General features: G+C 48.9%; 7 protein-coding genes across 7 annotated transcripts; 5 read left to right on the forward strand and 2 right to left on the reverse strand.

Moving 5' to 3' along the window:
- Nucleotides 1-207: 207 nt before the first annotated feature.
- Nucleotides 208-2834, reverse strand: N7473_009962 (beta-mannosidase; the record flags this gene model as incomplete). Its single annotated transcript, XM_057155901.1, has 2 exons — nt 208-897; nt 957-2834. 2 exons carry the CDS (start codon nt 2832-2834, stop codon nt 208-210), a joined length of 2568 nt encoding a protein of 855 aa, XP_057004556.1.
- Nucleotides 2835-3219: 385 nt separating this feature from the next.
- On the forward strand, nt 3220-4735 carry N7473_009963 (Zn(II)2Cys6 transcription factor domain-containing protein; the record flags this gene model as incomplete). The annotated part of the gene is made up of 2 exons (XM_057155902.1): nt 3220-3843; nt 3899-4735. 2 exons carry the CDS (start codon nt 3220-3222, stop codon nt 4733-4735), a joined length of 1461 nt encoding a protein of 486 aa, XP_057004557.1.
- Nucleotides 4736-4840: 105 nt separating this feature from the next.
- N7473_009964 (glycoside hydrolase family 130 protein) lies at nt 4841-5869 on the reverse strand (the record flags this gene model as incomplete). Its single annotated transcript, XM_057155903.1, has 1 exon — nt 4841-5869. The coding sequence occupies one exon, from the start codon at nt 5867-5869 to the stop codon at nt 4841-4843; it is 1029 nt and encodes a 342-aa protein (XP_057004558.1).
- A 442-nt stretch (nt 5870-6311) lies between these two features.
- Nucleotides 6312-7993, forward strand: N7473_009965 (uncharacterized protein; the record flags this gene model as incomplete). Its single annotated transcript, XM_057155904.1, has 2 exons — nt 6312-7651; nt 7711-7993. 2 exons carry the CDS (start codon nt 6312-6314, stop codon nt 7991-7993), a joined length of 1623 nt encoding a protein of 540 aa, XP_057004559.1.
- Nucleotides 7994-8706: 713 nt separating this feature from the next.
- Nucleotides 8707-9552, forward strand: N7473_009966 (uncharacterized protein; the record flags this gene model as incomplete). Its single annotated transcript, XM_057155905.1, has 1 exon — nt 8707-9552. One exon carries the CDS (start codon nt 8707-8709, stop codon nt 9550-9552), a length of 846 nt encoding a protein of 281 aa, XP_057004560.1.
- A 355-nt stretch (nt 9553-9907) lies between these two features.
- N7473_009967 (uncharacterized protein) lies at nt 9908-11107 on the forward strand (the record flags this gene model as incomplete). The annotated part of the gene is made up of 3 exons (XM_057155906.1): nt 9908-9976; nt 10030-10805; nt 10939-11107. The coding sequence occupies 3 exons, from the start codon at nt 9908-9910 to the stop codon at nt 11105-11107; spliced, it is 1014 nt and encodes a 337-aa protein (XP_057004561.1).
- Nucleotides 11108-13976: 2869 nt separating this feature from the next.
- On the forward strand, nt 13977-15239 carry N7473_009968 (serine/threonine-protein phosphatase 2A activator; the record flags this gene model as incomplete). The annotated part of the gene is made up of 1 exon (XM_057155907.1): nt 13977-15239. One exon carries the CDS (start codon nt 13977-13979, stop codon nt 15237-15239), a length of 1263 nt encoding a protein of 420 aa, XP_057004562.1.
- Between the last annotated feature and the right edge of the window lie 58 nt (nt 15240-15297).

The following is a 15297-nucleotide window of genomic DNA, read 5'->3' on the forward strand; positions in this document are numbered from 1 at the left end:
GTTTTGGGAATTTGGTAGCCGGATAGGTTCTCAAGAGAGAGGTACGCGACAGTGGAAATACTTTTTCTACTTTCTTTTCTTATCTAGCTGCCGCTGGTTACACGATGGTACTTAGAGTCAGGCTGACAAAATTGAAACTCTTGATGAGTAAAGTTATATGTCTATCTTCCTAGTCTATTTGGCCAGTCCTGGCAAAAGGTTCATATTCTAAAATTCCGATCCATAGTAACGCACTTCCACCTGGTCATCCTTCTTCAAGCCCCTAGCCACAATTGTGTAGACATCGTTCGGGAAGACGTCGACGGCGTTATCCTCAAACTCAACATCTCGATCATCGGGCACCACAGAAATCACAAGGCCCTTCACAGGCACGTTTGATCGAATCTCAAGCTTGTCGTCCAGCACTGAGACAGTCACATCTGGGGCGTCACACAGAGAGACATACTTGAGAGGCTGAGGCCAATCAGATGCACGGGCGATGACATGACCGTCATGAGCATCCCTCATGATTGCCTGGACAGCTGTCTGGTCATCCACGCTCAAGTCTTCCATCAATTCGGTAGTGCGGTTGGAGAACAGGGACTGAATACCCATGGAATTCTCCTCCCGCAAGTCTCCCGTTGAGATGTCGTACAGCCGGATTTCAATTTGGGCTTGGGTATCCTGCAAGGTTCCGTTCATGGCCCAAATGTCACAGACGTATGTCTTCGGGGCAAGATCATGAGGAGGAGCCAGGATCTGAGGAGGCGGTGACTTGAGCTTCTTGAGCTCGGGCGTCGAGCGACTAATACCAAGAGCGAGTGGTGCGCTGTCCCGCATTGTCATGAAGTAAGCCATCTTCTTGTCTCCATAGAAGTCAATGATGGCCCAGCTTGAGACTGGCCAGCAGTCATTGATCTAAAAGAGAGTCAGTTATAAGCCGAGGAAACAACAAAGAAACTAGCAGTTTCACATACCTGCCAAATGAGTTGACCACCACAGTATTCTTGACCTGGACCTTTCCACTGGCGACGACAACTCCGAACAGCGAAACTTAAACACTCGCCCTGAATGAGTTGGGTGGCGTAGATCCAGCTATCAAGATCCAACGAGTTCACTCGAATGTTTCCCAAAACGTATAAGGCGAGCCGGCGTTCCGCACCATCTGCTTTGTTGTGAAGATCTAGGACTCGACTTTGAGGATATCTCTGCGCGGGATCGGTCACATAACGACGGATAGATTTGGCAGCCGGAAAACCAAGCATGCCAAACTCTGATACGAATCGACCGACAAGCTTGTCCCAAAGCTGGTATTTCTCCTGTGACCCATGCCATACGTTCCACTGGTGAATATCACCCACAGTTCTGTCCGTGGTACCATCACCGCCCCAAGGCGAGCTAGGATGGTACGGGACAGCGGGTGCGTATTCGGCTACTACCACAGGCAGATGCGTTTCGTACAAAGTCCGTGCCGGGAAGTTGGTATCAGTCCAATCGCCTGAATGATCCTCGCGATCCCAGGTCAAGTTGAGCATCTCAGCGATTTGATAGTCCTCATTGTTGCCGGCATAGAGGACAATTGAACAATATTGCCGGAGTCGCTTGACTTGGTCCACGGCCTCTCGTTTCACGGTCGCCACGAATTCAGGATAACAAGGGTACTGGGCACAGGCGAAGGCAAAGTCCTGCCAGACCAGAACTCCACGTCTATCACACTCCTCATACAGTGCATCATGCTCGTATATACCGCCACCCCAGATACGTAACATATTCTGATTCGCTTTCACGCATCGATCAACAGCCAAGGCATAATCTTTGGCTGTCATAGCTGTGAGGAAAGAATGACCAGGAATCCAGTTGCTGCCAGAAACGTATACAGGTTTGTTGTTGACTTCGAAGAAGAAAGAGGTGCCTGACTCGCCTTTCAAAGGTTGCTGCACCAGCCGAAGCCGCCGCATGCCAACAAGTTTTTTAACGTGATGCAATGGTATCTGATCACGGTTCATGATGGCAACATCCACAAGATAGAAAACTTGAGGACCATGGCCGACAGGGTACCAGAGCTGTGGCTCGTGAATCTCCAACGAGACTGAACCCCGAGACTCTTTCGCGGCTAAACTGAGAGCTGCATTCGTGTTGAACACATTGCCGTCGGGAGCAGTAACGGTGACTTTCGTAGTGACATCTTGATCAAGAGTGGCTTCGAATCTGACATTCAAGGATGCACTACTAAGATCATCAGATACTCGTGCATCGGCAAAGACATCGATCAATGTTGAAGAATAGCTTTCGAGTTTAATATCTCCACATGGCCCACATGTCATCAACAGAGGGCCCCAGTCCCAGCCATAGTGATACTGGGCTTTGCGAACATGAGCTCGAGAGTTCTCACCACTGAAAGCTCTATAGCTGCCATGCTTCCTCTCCAACTCACGCCCGTAATGGAGAGCACTCTTGAATACAATGCGGAGGGTGTTCAGGCCGTGGCGTAGTTTGCCTGTCACATCCACCCGGTGCCGATGAAACATGTTTGTCGAATTCAAAATCTCTTTTTCCTCATTCAGTAAAACGGTCGCAACTGTATCCAAGCCCGCGAAAACGAGGTCTTGACGAGAGTGACCCGAGTCCGGCTCATACTGGAAGTCGCAAGCATACTCCCAGTCGGCCTCACCCACCCACTGCACATGTCGTTCATTCTCGTCGATGAATGGATCTGGAATGATTTTGGCATCGATGAGATCGGTGAAAATCTCCGTGGTCGGCTTGTCATGGGCACACTGATGCCAGTCTTCGTTGGCTTTGCCGTATTGCCGCCATCTCCAACCGGAGAGCGTCAAAGTGCTCGCAGAAGACATGACCAAATGCAGTCACAGTACAATATGGTTTGAAATAATTTGTCCCACAAAGTTTGAAAGCTGACAATTCTCGGCCTTTGTATAAACTGCGACGCCATTACTCCAACAGCAGGTCTAGAGATGTCTCCGACAAAATTCCCGCTGTTCCCCACATTGTATGCTTTAGGGACCTATAACCTTAACATTTAGCCGTGCGGGGTTAAAAGGACTAACTAACCAACAACCTAAGCATCTTTTAGTCATGCAAGGGCCCGAGCACGTCGCCTCTCACTCAATGTGTCTTTTCCGAAGTTTTTTTCGCCCACGCCGAGAATAATCTGAAGCCGACAGCACTAGAAAAACGGCCAAAGGGTCACTTCCGAGGGTTTCCTGTTCTAAATGACCCATGTTCAAATCATGCAACTACTGCAGACACAGGAAGAAGAAGTGCAACTTGGATGGCCCGTGGGCTAGTCGTTGCACTGAATGCGAGCACCTAGACCTGGTCTGCGAGTTTAGTCGCCGTCAACCAAGTCAGAAGCGTCGTCAAACCTCCCAGCGTATTGCATCAAGAGTCTCGGCTGCCGCTGCGATCTCAGAGCCTAGGGCTACAGGAGAACGTCAATGGGCCAGCACAGGAAGCGTTGTATCGGTCGTCAAGGATGGTGATAGTCAGTTGAACTCTGCCGACACCAAGTATCCTACTGGTCAGAAGATCATTCTCAAAGATGAGACGCAACTCGTGCTTGACTCGACAGCGACAAAGTATAGGGAGCATGTTCAACCTCTGACTCCCTTTGTGCCTTCGGAGATGATACATGAGGCGAACGAGAACTGGGATCCAGCACTACGACAATGTGTCGAGCTAGCCGCTAGTATCTGGTTGCATAGCAGTCCCCACACAGGTATATCCGAGCAAGTCGGCCGTGCTCTAAAATCCATAACGCAAAGCGAGATGAGCCTGCAACGCCTTGCTGGTGTTCTTCTGATCATTCTCCGATACCCGGTGGAAAGTGACTGCATACAGTGGGTAAGTAGCTGCTCTAGCACTGTCTTTCTTCCTCGCCGGTATTGATTGATATTAGATCTTCGGTACTGTTCATGCATCATTACTTATGGGGGAAGACCTACCAGCCCCTATTCTTGCGGGCGCAGTTGTCGCCAACACCTGGCTGCGACTAGTCGGCTCATCACTAGAGCCGCTCGACGTTCCTGAAACATATCTCATGACCTTCGCCGAATCAGTCGATAGCTCCACCTTTGCGCATCACTATCTGCGTATCTCAGACCTGGGCCTTCGTCTCGACCGGTTACGGATTATGGATGAGCGCGGACCAGATGCAAAGCTATTGTGGTGTCGCCTGGAGTACGAGTGTTTGTTCTGGGCTGTACAACTTCCCACGTCGCTTCTTGATCTTCGCGATGAGATGCCAGCACGACCAGAGGCGATCACAATTCACTCACTTCATAATTTGGTAGTTTTGACATTTTATGCAACTGTCTTGAGCCGACAAGACACACTCGGTAAAATGTTGGCTTTACGGCCTGTCCCGGGCGTTCTGCATTACATCTGCTCCCTAATCCGATCAGTGTTTATTTGTCCGCGGGAAATGCTTATCCACTGGTCTCTCCTCTCAGATATACAGGCTGCGACGGCTCGTATAGTTCTCCAACTCTGGCGCCAAACGCAGTTCGAGAATTTTCAAGGGCTTTTGAACCTTTGGGAAGACTCGCTTGGGCGGTACCCGGAATTAGCAATGGAGGTGCGTGATGAGATTGGCCCTGGTCCCTGGAATATCGATCAGACAGATGGGTATTCTGTCTTTTGGACATTTCGCGATCTTCGTAGCTTACACCTCCAAGATGCCTTTCCACAACTAGCTGAAGCTACCATGCCTTCACCGAACCCTCTGATCAATTAAATGAGCATGAAGCTTTTCTGCGCACAGATGAACGGACAAAATCAAAATTCTATTTCTACTACTCTTGTGATCTAGCTCATCCTGGGCCCAACGCTCCATTGCTTTTCATGGCTGAACCTCAGCTGTCGCAACTCCAAGCTCGCTATCTCCCTGTCCATAATATATGAACCACTTTCCCTTGAACTGCACCATTCCTTCGCAGAATACAACCTCATTGACTTGTCCGAGATGCTCGTTCTTTGCCGACACAACAACCGACGGGCGGTCGAGGCGAGCCAGTGGGCCATCACGAAGATTCTCGAGGTCGATCAACATCTGGCTGATGGAATACTGGTTGAAATGGAATCCAGAAGCACCTTTTGTGGCAACATTATACACCAGGATCCACCGACCATCTCGAGTCTTGATTGGGGTTGGACCGGGTTCCAACAGTCGATTCTCCCACTCATGGACTCCCCTGGCAAAGTACTCATCGAAAGGCCATGCTTTCCAGTTGATCAGGTCTTTACTCTCGGCCACACAGAGGATTGCCTCGCCGAAGATCATCATGAATTTGCCATCTGCTGTTTTCTCCGGGAAGATCGCGCCGGACTTGGAGTGACCGAAACGCACTTTGATGCGTCCGTCCAGAGCGTCATCGACATCAATGAAATCTGGGAACAGCGGACCACCCCTCTTCTCCCAGTGTACCAGATCGGTGGATGTTGCCAGGCAGAGCTTTGGCACCTTCAAGTCCCATGCGGTATAGGTCATGTAGAAGACCCCGTCAATGCGCACTATACGCGGGTCTTCGACGCCACCGCCCATTTCCCAGGGCTCGCTGGGCTCAAGTATCGGACGGTCCAGACGCGTAAACTCGTAGCCATCAGAAGACCAAGCTAGTCCAATGGTAGACACCTTGGCAGCGTTCTGGGCGCGATAAAGGAGGAAGACAGTGTCATCCAACACGATGGCGGCAGCATTGTAAATGTATGCCGATTCGAATTCGTTGACGGGGTTGGGAACGAGCAAAGGATTGCCAGAATACTTGGTAAAAGGACCTAGCGGAAAGATTGGTGCCTTGTAATTGGCATCGCCTTCGCGAGAGGCTGGTGTGATCGTAGGAGGGGTAGAAGAGTATGCGGTGGAAGGCATTGTGTCAAGATGAAGGAAAATATGCTATGCATCTCTGTAAAATCAGGGATTGCACTCAATTATCTATTCTATCTTCTCTAATTACAGCGGAAAAAAGATCGGCGAAACGACAGCTACAATGTCGGCTTACTAGTGGCAATTCCCCGAAATTGAATATCACTCAATTGAACCCCGCTCCCGCGTGGGGGAGTGTCACATTTCCAAGAACAGTGACAAAGTTTAGCTTTCGGCTAAGACAGTCTTGGCTTGATAATTCGGTTCCCCAGATTTTATCGGAGAAATCGTCGGGATTTTACCAATCAACCAGTATCCCCGGATTCAAGATGTCAAAGATATATGAATGGAAGCATACCCCACTACGGATCATCATTCGCATCTGCAGCCCCAGACACCACCTGCATTATACTTCTATTTTCAGTTCGATCAATGGTTCCTCGCTTCCATGGCCTTCACACACGATGAAAAGTCCCCCGAGGCCGGCTCTGAGCATGTTGAGGAGCCGGTCGATGTGTTCCATGCTGTTCGCGGTACTGCTGCTTTGGAAGTATGCACACGACTAGAACCTGTTCAGAAACTCAGCAAGCGTATGATCCAACTCTACGCAATCTGCAGTCTGGCCTTCCTGGGGTCGACGATGGGCGGGTATGACGGATCCTTGATGGGCAATTTGATCGTCATGCAGCCCTTTCAAGATCAGTTCGGCGCAAAGATCCTAGGAGTTCAGACCGGCATCATCATGAGCATGTACTCGATTGGCTCGGTGTGCGGTTTGCCTTTTATCGGCCCTCTCACTGATACTTGGGGCCGTCGTGTGGGTATTGCCATTGGATGTGTCTTTATCATCATGGGTACCATCATTGAAGGAGTATCTCACCACTTGCCTCAATTCCTCGCCGGACGTTTCTTCCTCGGCTTCGGCGGAATTATCTGCAATGTCGCCTGCCCATCTTACGTCGTCGAATTTGCCCACCCAGCCTACCGTGGTGTGATCACCGGTTCCTACAACTGCTGCTACTACCTTGGAGCAATCTTGGCTGCTGCAGTTCTGCGCGGCTGCGTCCACTATACCACCAATGCGGCATGGCTCATTCCCACCTGGCTGCAAATGCTTTTCCCATGCATCCTACTTCTTGGCTGTATCTGCTTCCCTGAGTCACCACGTTGGCTGTACGTTCATGGACAAGTAGACAAGTGCCGTGAGACGCTCATCAAATATCATGGCAACGACAATCCAGAGTCTCTCTACGTGAGACTTGAGATGCATGAATTTGCCGAAGAGCTGGAGCTCGACGGCGCTGATAAGCGCTGGTGGGATTACCGGTCCTTGTTCAATTCGAGGGCAGCTCTCTACCGCGCCATTCTGTGTGCAGTCGCTGTCTCGGCTTTCAGTCAATTGACTGGCCAGTCTGGAGTCTCATATTTCCTACCCGCAATGCTCAACACTTCTGGAATCAGTAACACTGCCACTATCCTCGACATCAACTTGGGCATCACCCTAGCTTCTAGTGCAGCCGCCTGCTTTGGTGCCAGTCAGATGGACCGATTTGGCCGACGAAAGATGCTGATCTCATGTTGCGTGGCTCTAACTCTCCTCTGGGGTGGCATGGTTGGTGGTACAGGCGGATATGCTATCTATAAGAGCCATCCGGCTGCCGATGCATCCATTACATTCATCTTCTTGATTGGCATCGTTTTCTCTGCCGCCTACACTCCATTACAAGCACTATACCCCGTGGAGGTCTTGGCATTTGACCAGCGAGCCAAGGGTATGGCCCTGCAGAAGTAAGTTTATTTAGATCTTCTCAGGCACGTTACCAGTCTAATACTAATACCTGTCTTAGTTTCGCTGGAAATGCAGCAGGTCTCGTCAACCAATTTGCACTTCCAATCTCCCTTGATGTGATTGGTTGGAAAACCTACTTCATCTACATGGGTGTGTGCTTTTGCCAGGCTATCTACTACTACATCTTTATGGTTGAGACCAAAGGTCATACCCTGGAAGAGCTCAATGAGATTTTCCAGTCACGGAATCCTCGGAGGGCTGCTTCTCTGCAGAAGCACGAGGTGGATGAGGAGGTTGACAAAGTACAACGCCTCAAGCAGATGGCTGCACATGATAGTTGAAAATTCATGGTGCAGAGAGCGAAGAACTCACTTTAGTCACAGGTTGAGTGGCACAGATGGAAGGGAGCAGAAGGCTGGTACCTAATTTTGACAAGACATTGACTGTCATCATTTTGGAAGGCCATGTATATAGACTCCTAGTTATGTCTGATCAATCCACCTCCTAAATACATTAGATTACTTTAAAGATAGTACAGTAGGCTATCTATGGCGCTACTCCAAATTCATGTAAGTATTGAAGTTGAGGTCAAAAGCGCATTTAAAGCCATGGTTTGTAAAAATCGAATATACAACAGCTTCTTGACTTCCAGTGAACTAGGTATATTCAAGTGTTTGATGAATGTCACAGTTCTCACAATGGATCTTACCTGGAAACAAATTTAGGGAACCATCAGTAATTTAGCTAGGTAGCTCCTTCCAAAGTCCTGGAATGTCTTATGAGGGGGAGTCACATTTCATTTACCCGGCTCGAAATTTAGTGCAATACTCGTACGTGCTTCACGGGTGGATTCTCCCACTCCCGTGCGCCATCCCAGGCAGCCTCGTTAGATCCCGCTCGGTGGAAATGAGCCTCAAAGCTTGACATTCTCGTATTTAAGCTTTACACCAACCCCTAACCCCACTAACATAAAGACATCCTGCAGACTGCAATAACCCTCCTCGAGGCAGTTCTAACCACCTCAACCACACGATAAACACTTTACCTTCTATATATGGAGGCTGCATCTTCCATATCTGCGCTCTCCGACCTGTGGCTGACTGTCGGTCTCATCGCAGTCTGGTGGGCGTACGTCCGCCAATCTCCCACGACCGATATGGGCTCTTCATTATCAACGTCCACCGATCTCCATAATCTTGGGGATCTCTATCGTGACCAGGGCAGAATGCTTGAAGCAGAGAAAGTGTACATACGCGCGCTGACTCAAAGGGAAAAAGCCCGGGGAGCAGACCACACATCAACGCTCGACACTGTCAACAGCCTCGGAATTATATATTGTAAAAGAGGCAAGCTGGACGAGGCAGGGCAGATGTATCTCCGAGCACTTGCTGGAAGGGAGAAGGCGCTAGGAGCAGATCACCTCTGCACTCTTGAGACCGTCGGTAACCTCGGTATCCTCTACTGTTTCCAAGGAAAGCTGGACAAGTCGGAAGAGGTCTTCAAGGAATTGCTAGCTAGGAGAGAGGAGAAGCTGGGAGCAGACCACATCTCCACTATCGATACTTTGCACAATCTCGGAAACGTATATTGTGCTCAGGGCAGGCTGGACGAGGCGCAGCAGATGTACATACGGGCGCTAGTAGGGAAGGAGGAAAAACTGGGAGCGAACGATGCTTCAACTCTTGATACTGTCTTCAACCTCGGGAATCTCTATCGCAGTCAAGACAAGTTGGATGAGGCGGAACAGATGTATAAGCGGGCACTAGCTGGGACTGAGATATCGCTAGGAGCAGACCACCCGTCAAAGATCGAGATAGTCGACAGCCTCATGAACCTATATTGTTCCCAAGGAAGACTGGACAAGGCGCGACGGTTGCAGCTTAAATTGGGTGGTATATGAGTAGTATAGTCAGAATTGGATTGAGGAGTTCGAGCAAAACTGTCGATGATTTCAAAGTCAAGAGTGGATCAGAGGCCAGAATACATAGGCAAAGTTACGAAATGTCGTATTATTGGATATTGACCAGTAGACTGGGGGGAAGTGTGCTCAAGTGACTAGTCGCCAACATATCATATCACAACTTCTGTAAGGTGGGGAGCTGATCGTGGAAATCAATTCAGAAAAAGCTAACGCGAATTAACAGGGTGAATGGTTGACTCCTAGTAATACACCATTGATCTGTTCTTTATCTGCGAGTCATCCTGCCTTATCTCCTCCCACCCCACTTCGAAGATTACTTTGTCTGCCCCTCACCATGTCAAACGACGACGACTTAGGATATTTGCCAAAATGGGGCGAGCTGCCCATCGAGCAATACATGATCGCACGTTTCTCCCATAGCATAAGCTCCTAAGGAAGACCGCTAATATTCTGTAGAGACACTGGGACTTCGTCGCCGCAGAGTCCCCTGACCAACAACGCCTCTGCCTAATTCGGCAATTTATCGATGTGGATGAGATCCCCCGCGAATGGGATCCGGTCAACTACGGCGCACCGCCGCCCCGTATGCCCACCGTGGAAGAAATTGACCTGATCCTCCGTCCCTGGCGGTCGGACGAGCTACGCAAGAAAGTATGGCAGATGTTAGAGTCTGGCGCCCTTGCCCCGATCTTTCTCCGCACGCACTACGACCCGAAGGACGACGAGACGATGGAGGAATGGATCAGTGCATCAGAGGAGTTCGAGAACCAAGCCTGGTGGGCGTGTCTGAATGATGCCACTCTTTTCAACTTTGGCTCGGATTGGCAGCACGTCTACGAAGTCATGCCCGAGGTTGCGGGTCCGTTGAATGGTGCCAGGTACAAGCGATCTCCGGCATCGGAACTCGTGGACATGTCACGAGCACGGTTCAAGACCTGGCTGGCTAAGGCAAAGCAGAATGAGCCTGAACGCTGGCGAGAGGACCCGCATGCCTTTATCGAAGTAGAGGGGGCCAGCCTCCTCCGCACAGTCGCAGCAGCCTACTTTCTAGTGGCAGATCAAACGGCCTTCGAGACCGGCCACCTGCGCCTGATGTATGTGGATTGGAAGCGGAATGTCATTCGGGAGACTCGTATCTGTGTAGACGGACAGACGATCACGGATGTGATCATGGACTGGGACCAGTTGGGTCTGGCTCCTGAATTTTGGGAGGAAGGCACTATCGGGGACAGGTATCGCGTCACTGGGGATTTGGGAAGGGAATTGTATCAATTGAGCGAGGCAGACATGAGGGATCCTTAAGCTACGTGTGACTCTCTCCTGCTGGTATGGCTTTTACTAAGCCACATTTCCCTTAATGAAAAGTATGCCCGGTGATGGAGTTGCTGACAACGGACAGCGCATGGCTTATGCCCACCGCGAAATAGAACTTTACACGGCAGATCGGACCACGATCAACAACTATCGCCTGCTCATCTCTGGTATCGCGCCACGGCCGATCGACTTCATCAGCACCGTCGACTCGAAATGCTAGAAGAATCTTTTGCCCTTGAGTTACTTCTGTATCACTAAACGTAATCCACAAATGCTTTTTGTTGGCTTTTCTATCCGCTCTAATCGAATGAAGGCTGAGTGGTTCGGCTGCCCGTGATTGTCTATGGAACAGACCTTATTCAACTGGTAATCTAAGGAGCAAGAGAAAGGGCTTTGCTATAGATATATCGAAAGCTCCCCCTCCGTATCTAATAAATTAAACAAAGGTTTCTAATAACTAAAAGTTCATCAGTTGCGCTACGTGAATTGTTACATGCCAGAAAGTGATAGTAGCTTGTGCAATTTCAACGAAGGTAGTAAAGCCTAGAGAGAGAAGGAAGGGAAAAGGGACACGGCAGAAAACAATCAACATCTTAAGGACGCGTTGTTTCTTCATCCCAAGTCCTCGTTCTTTCTAGTAGCGCGTATGTTTCTCCCGAGGTCGCTTACGTTCTGTCCCACCTCCCCATTCTCAACATGATATCAATATGTCTGCAGCTTCTAATAGGACAATATCCTCGTGATCGTAACATTGCCCCCTTCATTAAAAGGACCTAGCCTACTATGTCTATCTGTTAACTATTTTATCATTATCAATATGATCCTTATCGAATTCGTCGTTTAATATAGCCTTAGTCTAATTTTGCAACATCTTCAGTGGGCCTAGCTGATCTAGATGCTCTCGATAAAATCGTATTAATTTCTCTAGCGAATGCTTGAAATTCTTCGTAGGATACTACGTATTATCGTATTAATGCCTCTTCTATTTCACCTTATACTAAAGTTTCTTGTATCTTAATCGTACCGCTAGGATTTCTTCGACTTCCTTGTTAGGATATACCTCAACATGAGGTTAGTCACACATTGGTGCCTGAGGCGCGGGCCTGGTAGATGGGCGGCCCTTCGGCAACATTTCACCAATGATCCGTTATCTACACCCTAAGGAGCACCTACAGGGAAGATCCCTGGTGAAGGGTATGCAAAGCCTCGTACCTATCTCGCTCCCCCTTCCCTATTCTAGGATGCATCTCCTTCCTGCTCTGGATCATGAGGATGTATATAAAACTGAGTAATGAGGAGGAGATTCTACGCTCCTCAAGAAACAGTCTTTGACTTTATGGACAATCCGACTCGGTTCCTCTCTCCTACCTGATTGACAGGCCTCTACCCTGACTTGTAGATTATATTCTTACATTCTACTACACTACGGTGCACCAGAAGGACTTAGGAACACACTCTGAGTCCGACAAATATTACTCTAATAAATATCCCGATCTACTAAAGGATAAATCTACTACTACTATATAATCTACTATATAGGGAAACGATACGAGATAGATTAGATCCTATAGATCTTTCTCTCCTTATAGTAGGAACCCGAACTTGCTTCTACTTCTTAATTACTATCCGAAATAATCTCGAAACCTATACTAATCTTAATAGTTATACTAAGGTTAACCTTATTAGCTTCGAATTTGTTAAGAAATATAAGCTTAGCTAGGCGAAACTTACTATACCTCTTCTCGAAGCTATTAATAAAAAGAAGACCCCTACCTACAGAATAAGGTCGTTGAAAGTCGACGCAAAATCTATACACAAGGGACATTTGTCATGAAGATGAAGCAACATCTGCCTTACGCTCGGAACAGCAACATTAGGAGATTTTTTGATTTTTTTTTGATTTTTTTTTGGCATTCTTCAGGTTTGGCTGCGTGCTGAAGCTGCTGATAGAGTGGCTTACAAAAATTTCTCATGATTCATAAATGATATTTAGAATTTAAGCTTAATCCACCGCGGAGGGCTTGACGCCGTTGAAGGGAGCCGTTTCCGCGCCAGACACTTGGCATAACTCTGCAGTCATGATTTGATCTTCTGGAATATGCTGAACTACGTCATTATCAACCAGGATCCTTAGGCCATTAGTATTTTCCCAAATAATACGATTGACAAGTGCTGGATCGGTTTGTACCTTTTCCGAGAGCTTTTCTTTAAGGTCGAGGAAAGTTCGTTCCATTAGGTACAGTGCGCAGTGGGAATTTGGGGACACACTTCCGACTTGTGTGAACCGAATATAAAAGCATGCAACTGTGAGGAAGTAAGCAACTTGTAAAGGTTTGAGATACATTGATATGAACCAGCTTTGGTTGACAACGCTGAAGTATCAGAGGAGCTTGTGCTGCGAGGTAAAATACCTGGATGCAGTTCTGGATCATCTTGTTCGGTTCCTCGCAATCCGAGAATAGTTACTTGACGAGCAGAAACAAGCAATCTGTTCGTCTGAGCGAGCTTTTGGTGGAGATCGTCAATTTTTTGACTTTCCCGTCGTTTTACGGACCGCTTTCGCCTTTGATGCTGACGCCTTGGTTGGAAAGGCTTTTCTGAACTGAAGTTGTGATGAGGGCCGATAGAGTCCGATATTAATTGAAGTTCGTCGGCGATCTATTTGTTAAGCTTTTTAATATTTTTCTTCATAAGTGCTGCGTTATTTGCCAGTTTTCGCTCAGCACCATGGTCCCGGAAAAGCTTCAATATACAATAGCACATTTCTGAATAGCACTGCATGGTTCCTTTCTCGCCTTCAGGTCGTAACAATTTTGTCTTAGCACATAGCCTGACTGGCACCCCTTTCACTCCTTTCGAGCGGCTGAAATCGGTGGATAGGAAGTTGAATACAGTAAGGAAACATGTGGGACTCATGATAGAGTGGGCATCATTTGCACTGTTTGCACTGCTGGCCCCACCTGGCCCAAACATGGCGTCATGCCACCTCCGCTTATAGAAGGCGGTAAGATCCAGCGTGCTTTCTGCCATCCCGGGCAATCTGGAAGCCACCGATTGTTTTCATCTTCCATCACCCCACACTATTCACCATGACCACCTCACTACCGCCACAAGCTGGCCAGTTGGACCTGTCTAAGAAGTTATTCCAGCTACGATCAAGCAATAATCGCCGATCCCAATCCAACTCTTCCCGAGACCCAACCCCGATCACCCCTCCTTTACCTTCGCCACCCAACCTTTCCACCCACCAATACTCCCACCCCGTTCGCCGCATCCTATCACCGAAAGACCATGAGCTCTTCTTGACATCTCCCACATACAAACTAGTACTCGCCTTTATTTTTGGTCTATCCGATTCTATCCGTGGCCGGGCCATCACCGATCTACAAAACAAGTCGGAGTCCGATCACATCTCCAAAATCGCCTCCATTGTAGGGAGGCTACAATCGCTGCTAGAGAAGCACCCAGCACTTGATCAAGGTGGCTCTCGATTCGGAAATCCCGCGTTCAGGGCTTTCTTCGACGACGTGGCTACACAGAGCGCATCATGGCACACCGAGGTCCTGGGGTTGACGGACCCTGCAGCAATCGACGAGGCGTCCACATACCTGGTCCAGTCATTGGGTTCGCGAGATCGACTTGATTACGGATCAGGCCACGAGTTGAACTTTATGATGTGGCTGTTGGAACTTTACCAGTTAGGCTTGCTTTCGAAGACTGAATTCCCCGCCGTGGTGTTCAAGGTCTACATGCAGTACCTGCATCTCATGCGTGACATTCAATCCACATACTACCTCGAGCCTGCAGGGTCACATGGTGTCTGGGGTCTGGATGACTATCACTTCCTCCCTTTCCTCTTCGGAGCTAGCCAGCTGGTAGACCATCCCTACATCACACCGCTTGGTATTCACAACACGGCCATGTTGGATGAGGAAGGCAACAAGTACATCTATCTGGATCAGATCCGGTGGGTGGACAGCGTCAAGACAGTCAAGGGTCTGCGCTGGCACAGCCCCATGCTGGATGATATCTCCGGTGCCAAGAATTGGTTCAAGGTAGAGAGCGGCATGAAGAAGATGTTTGTCAAGGAGGTTCTCGGCAAGCTCCCCATCATGCAGCACTTCCTCTTCGGAAGCTTGTTACCTGCTGCCGAGGGGATGGGTGAGCTCTCTGAGGGTGGTGATGAGCATGATCATGAAGATGGCCAATGTCATGACCACCCTCATGGCCACACGACTACCGATTACTTTGGTGACTGCTGTGGTATCAAGGTCCCCAGTACGATTGCCGCCGGCGCGGAAATGCGCAAGCGGATGGGTGGGTCTAACCTGCGTCCGATTCCCTTCGACTAAGGAAGCATCTCTCCAGCACGGCAGGAAATTGGTGGGCATTCAAGAATACTACGATTAT

The sequence above is a fragment of the Penicillium subrubescens genome (assembly GCF_028828155.1).
Source record: "Penicillium subrubescens strain IBT 31985 chromosome Unknown utg000007l_segment0_segment0, whole genome shotgun sequence".
Classification (NCBI taxonomy): Eukaryota; Fungi; Ascomycota; class Eurotiomycetes; order Eurotiales; family Aspergillaceae; genus Penicillium; species Penicillium subrubescens.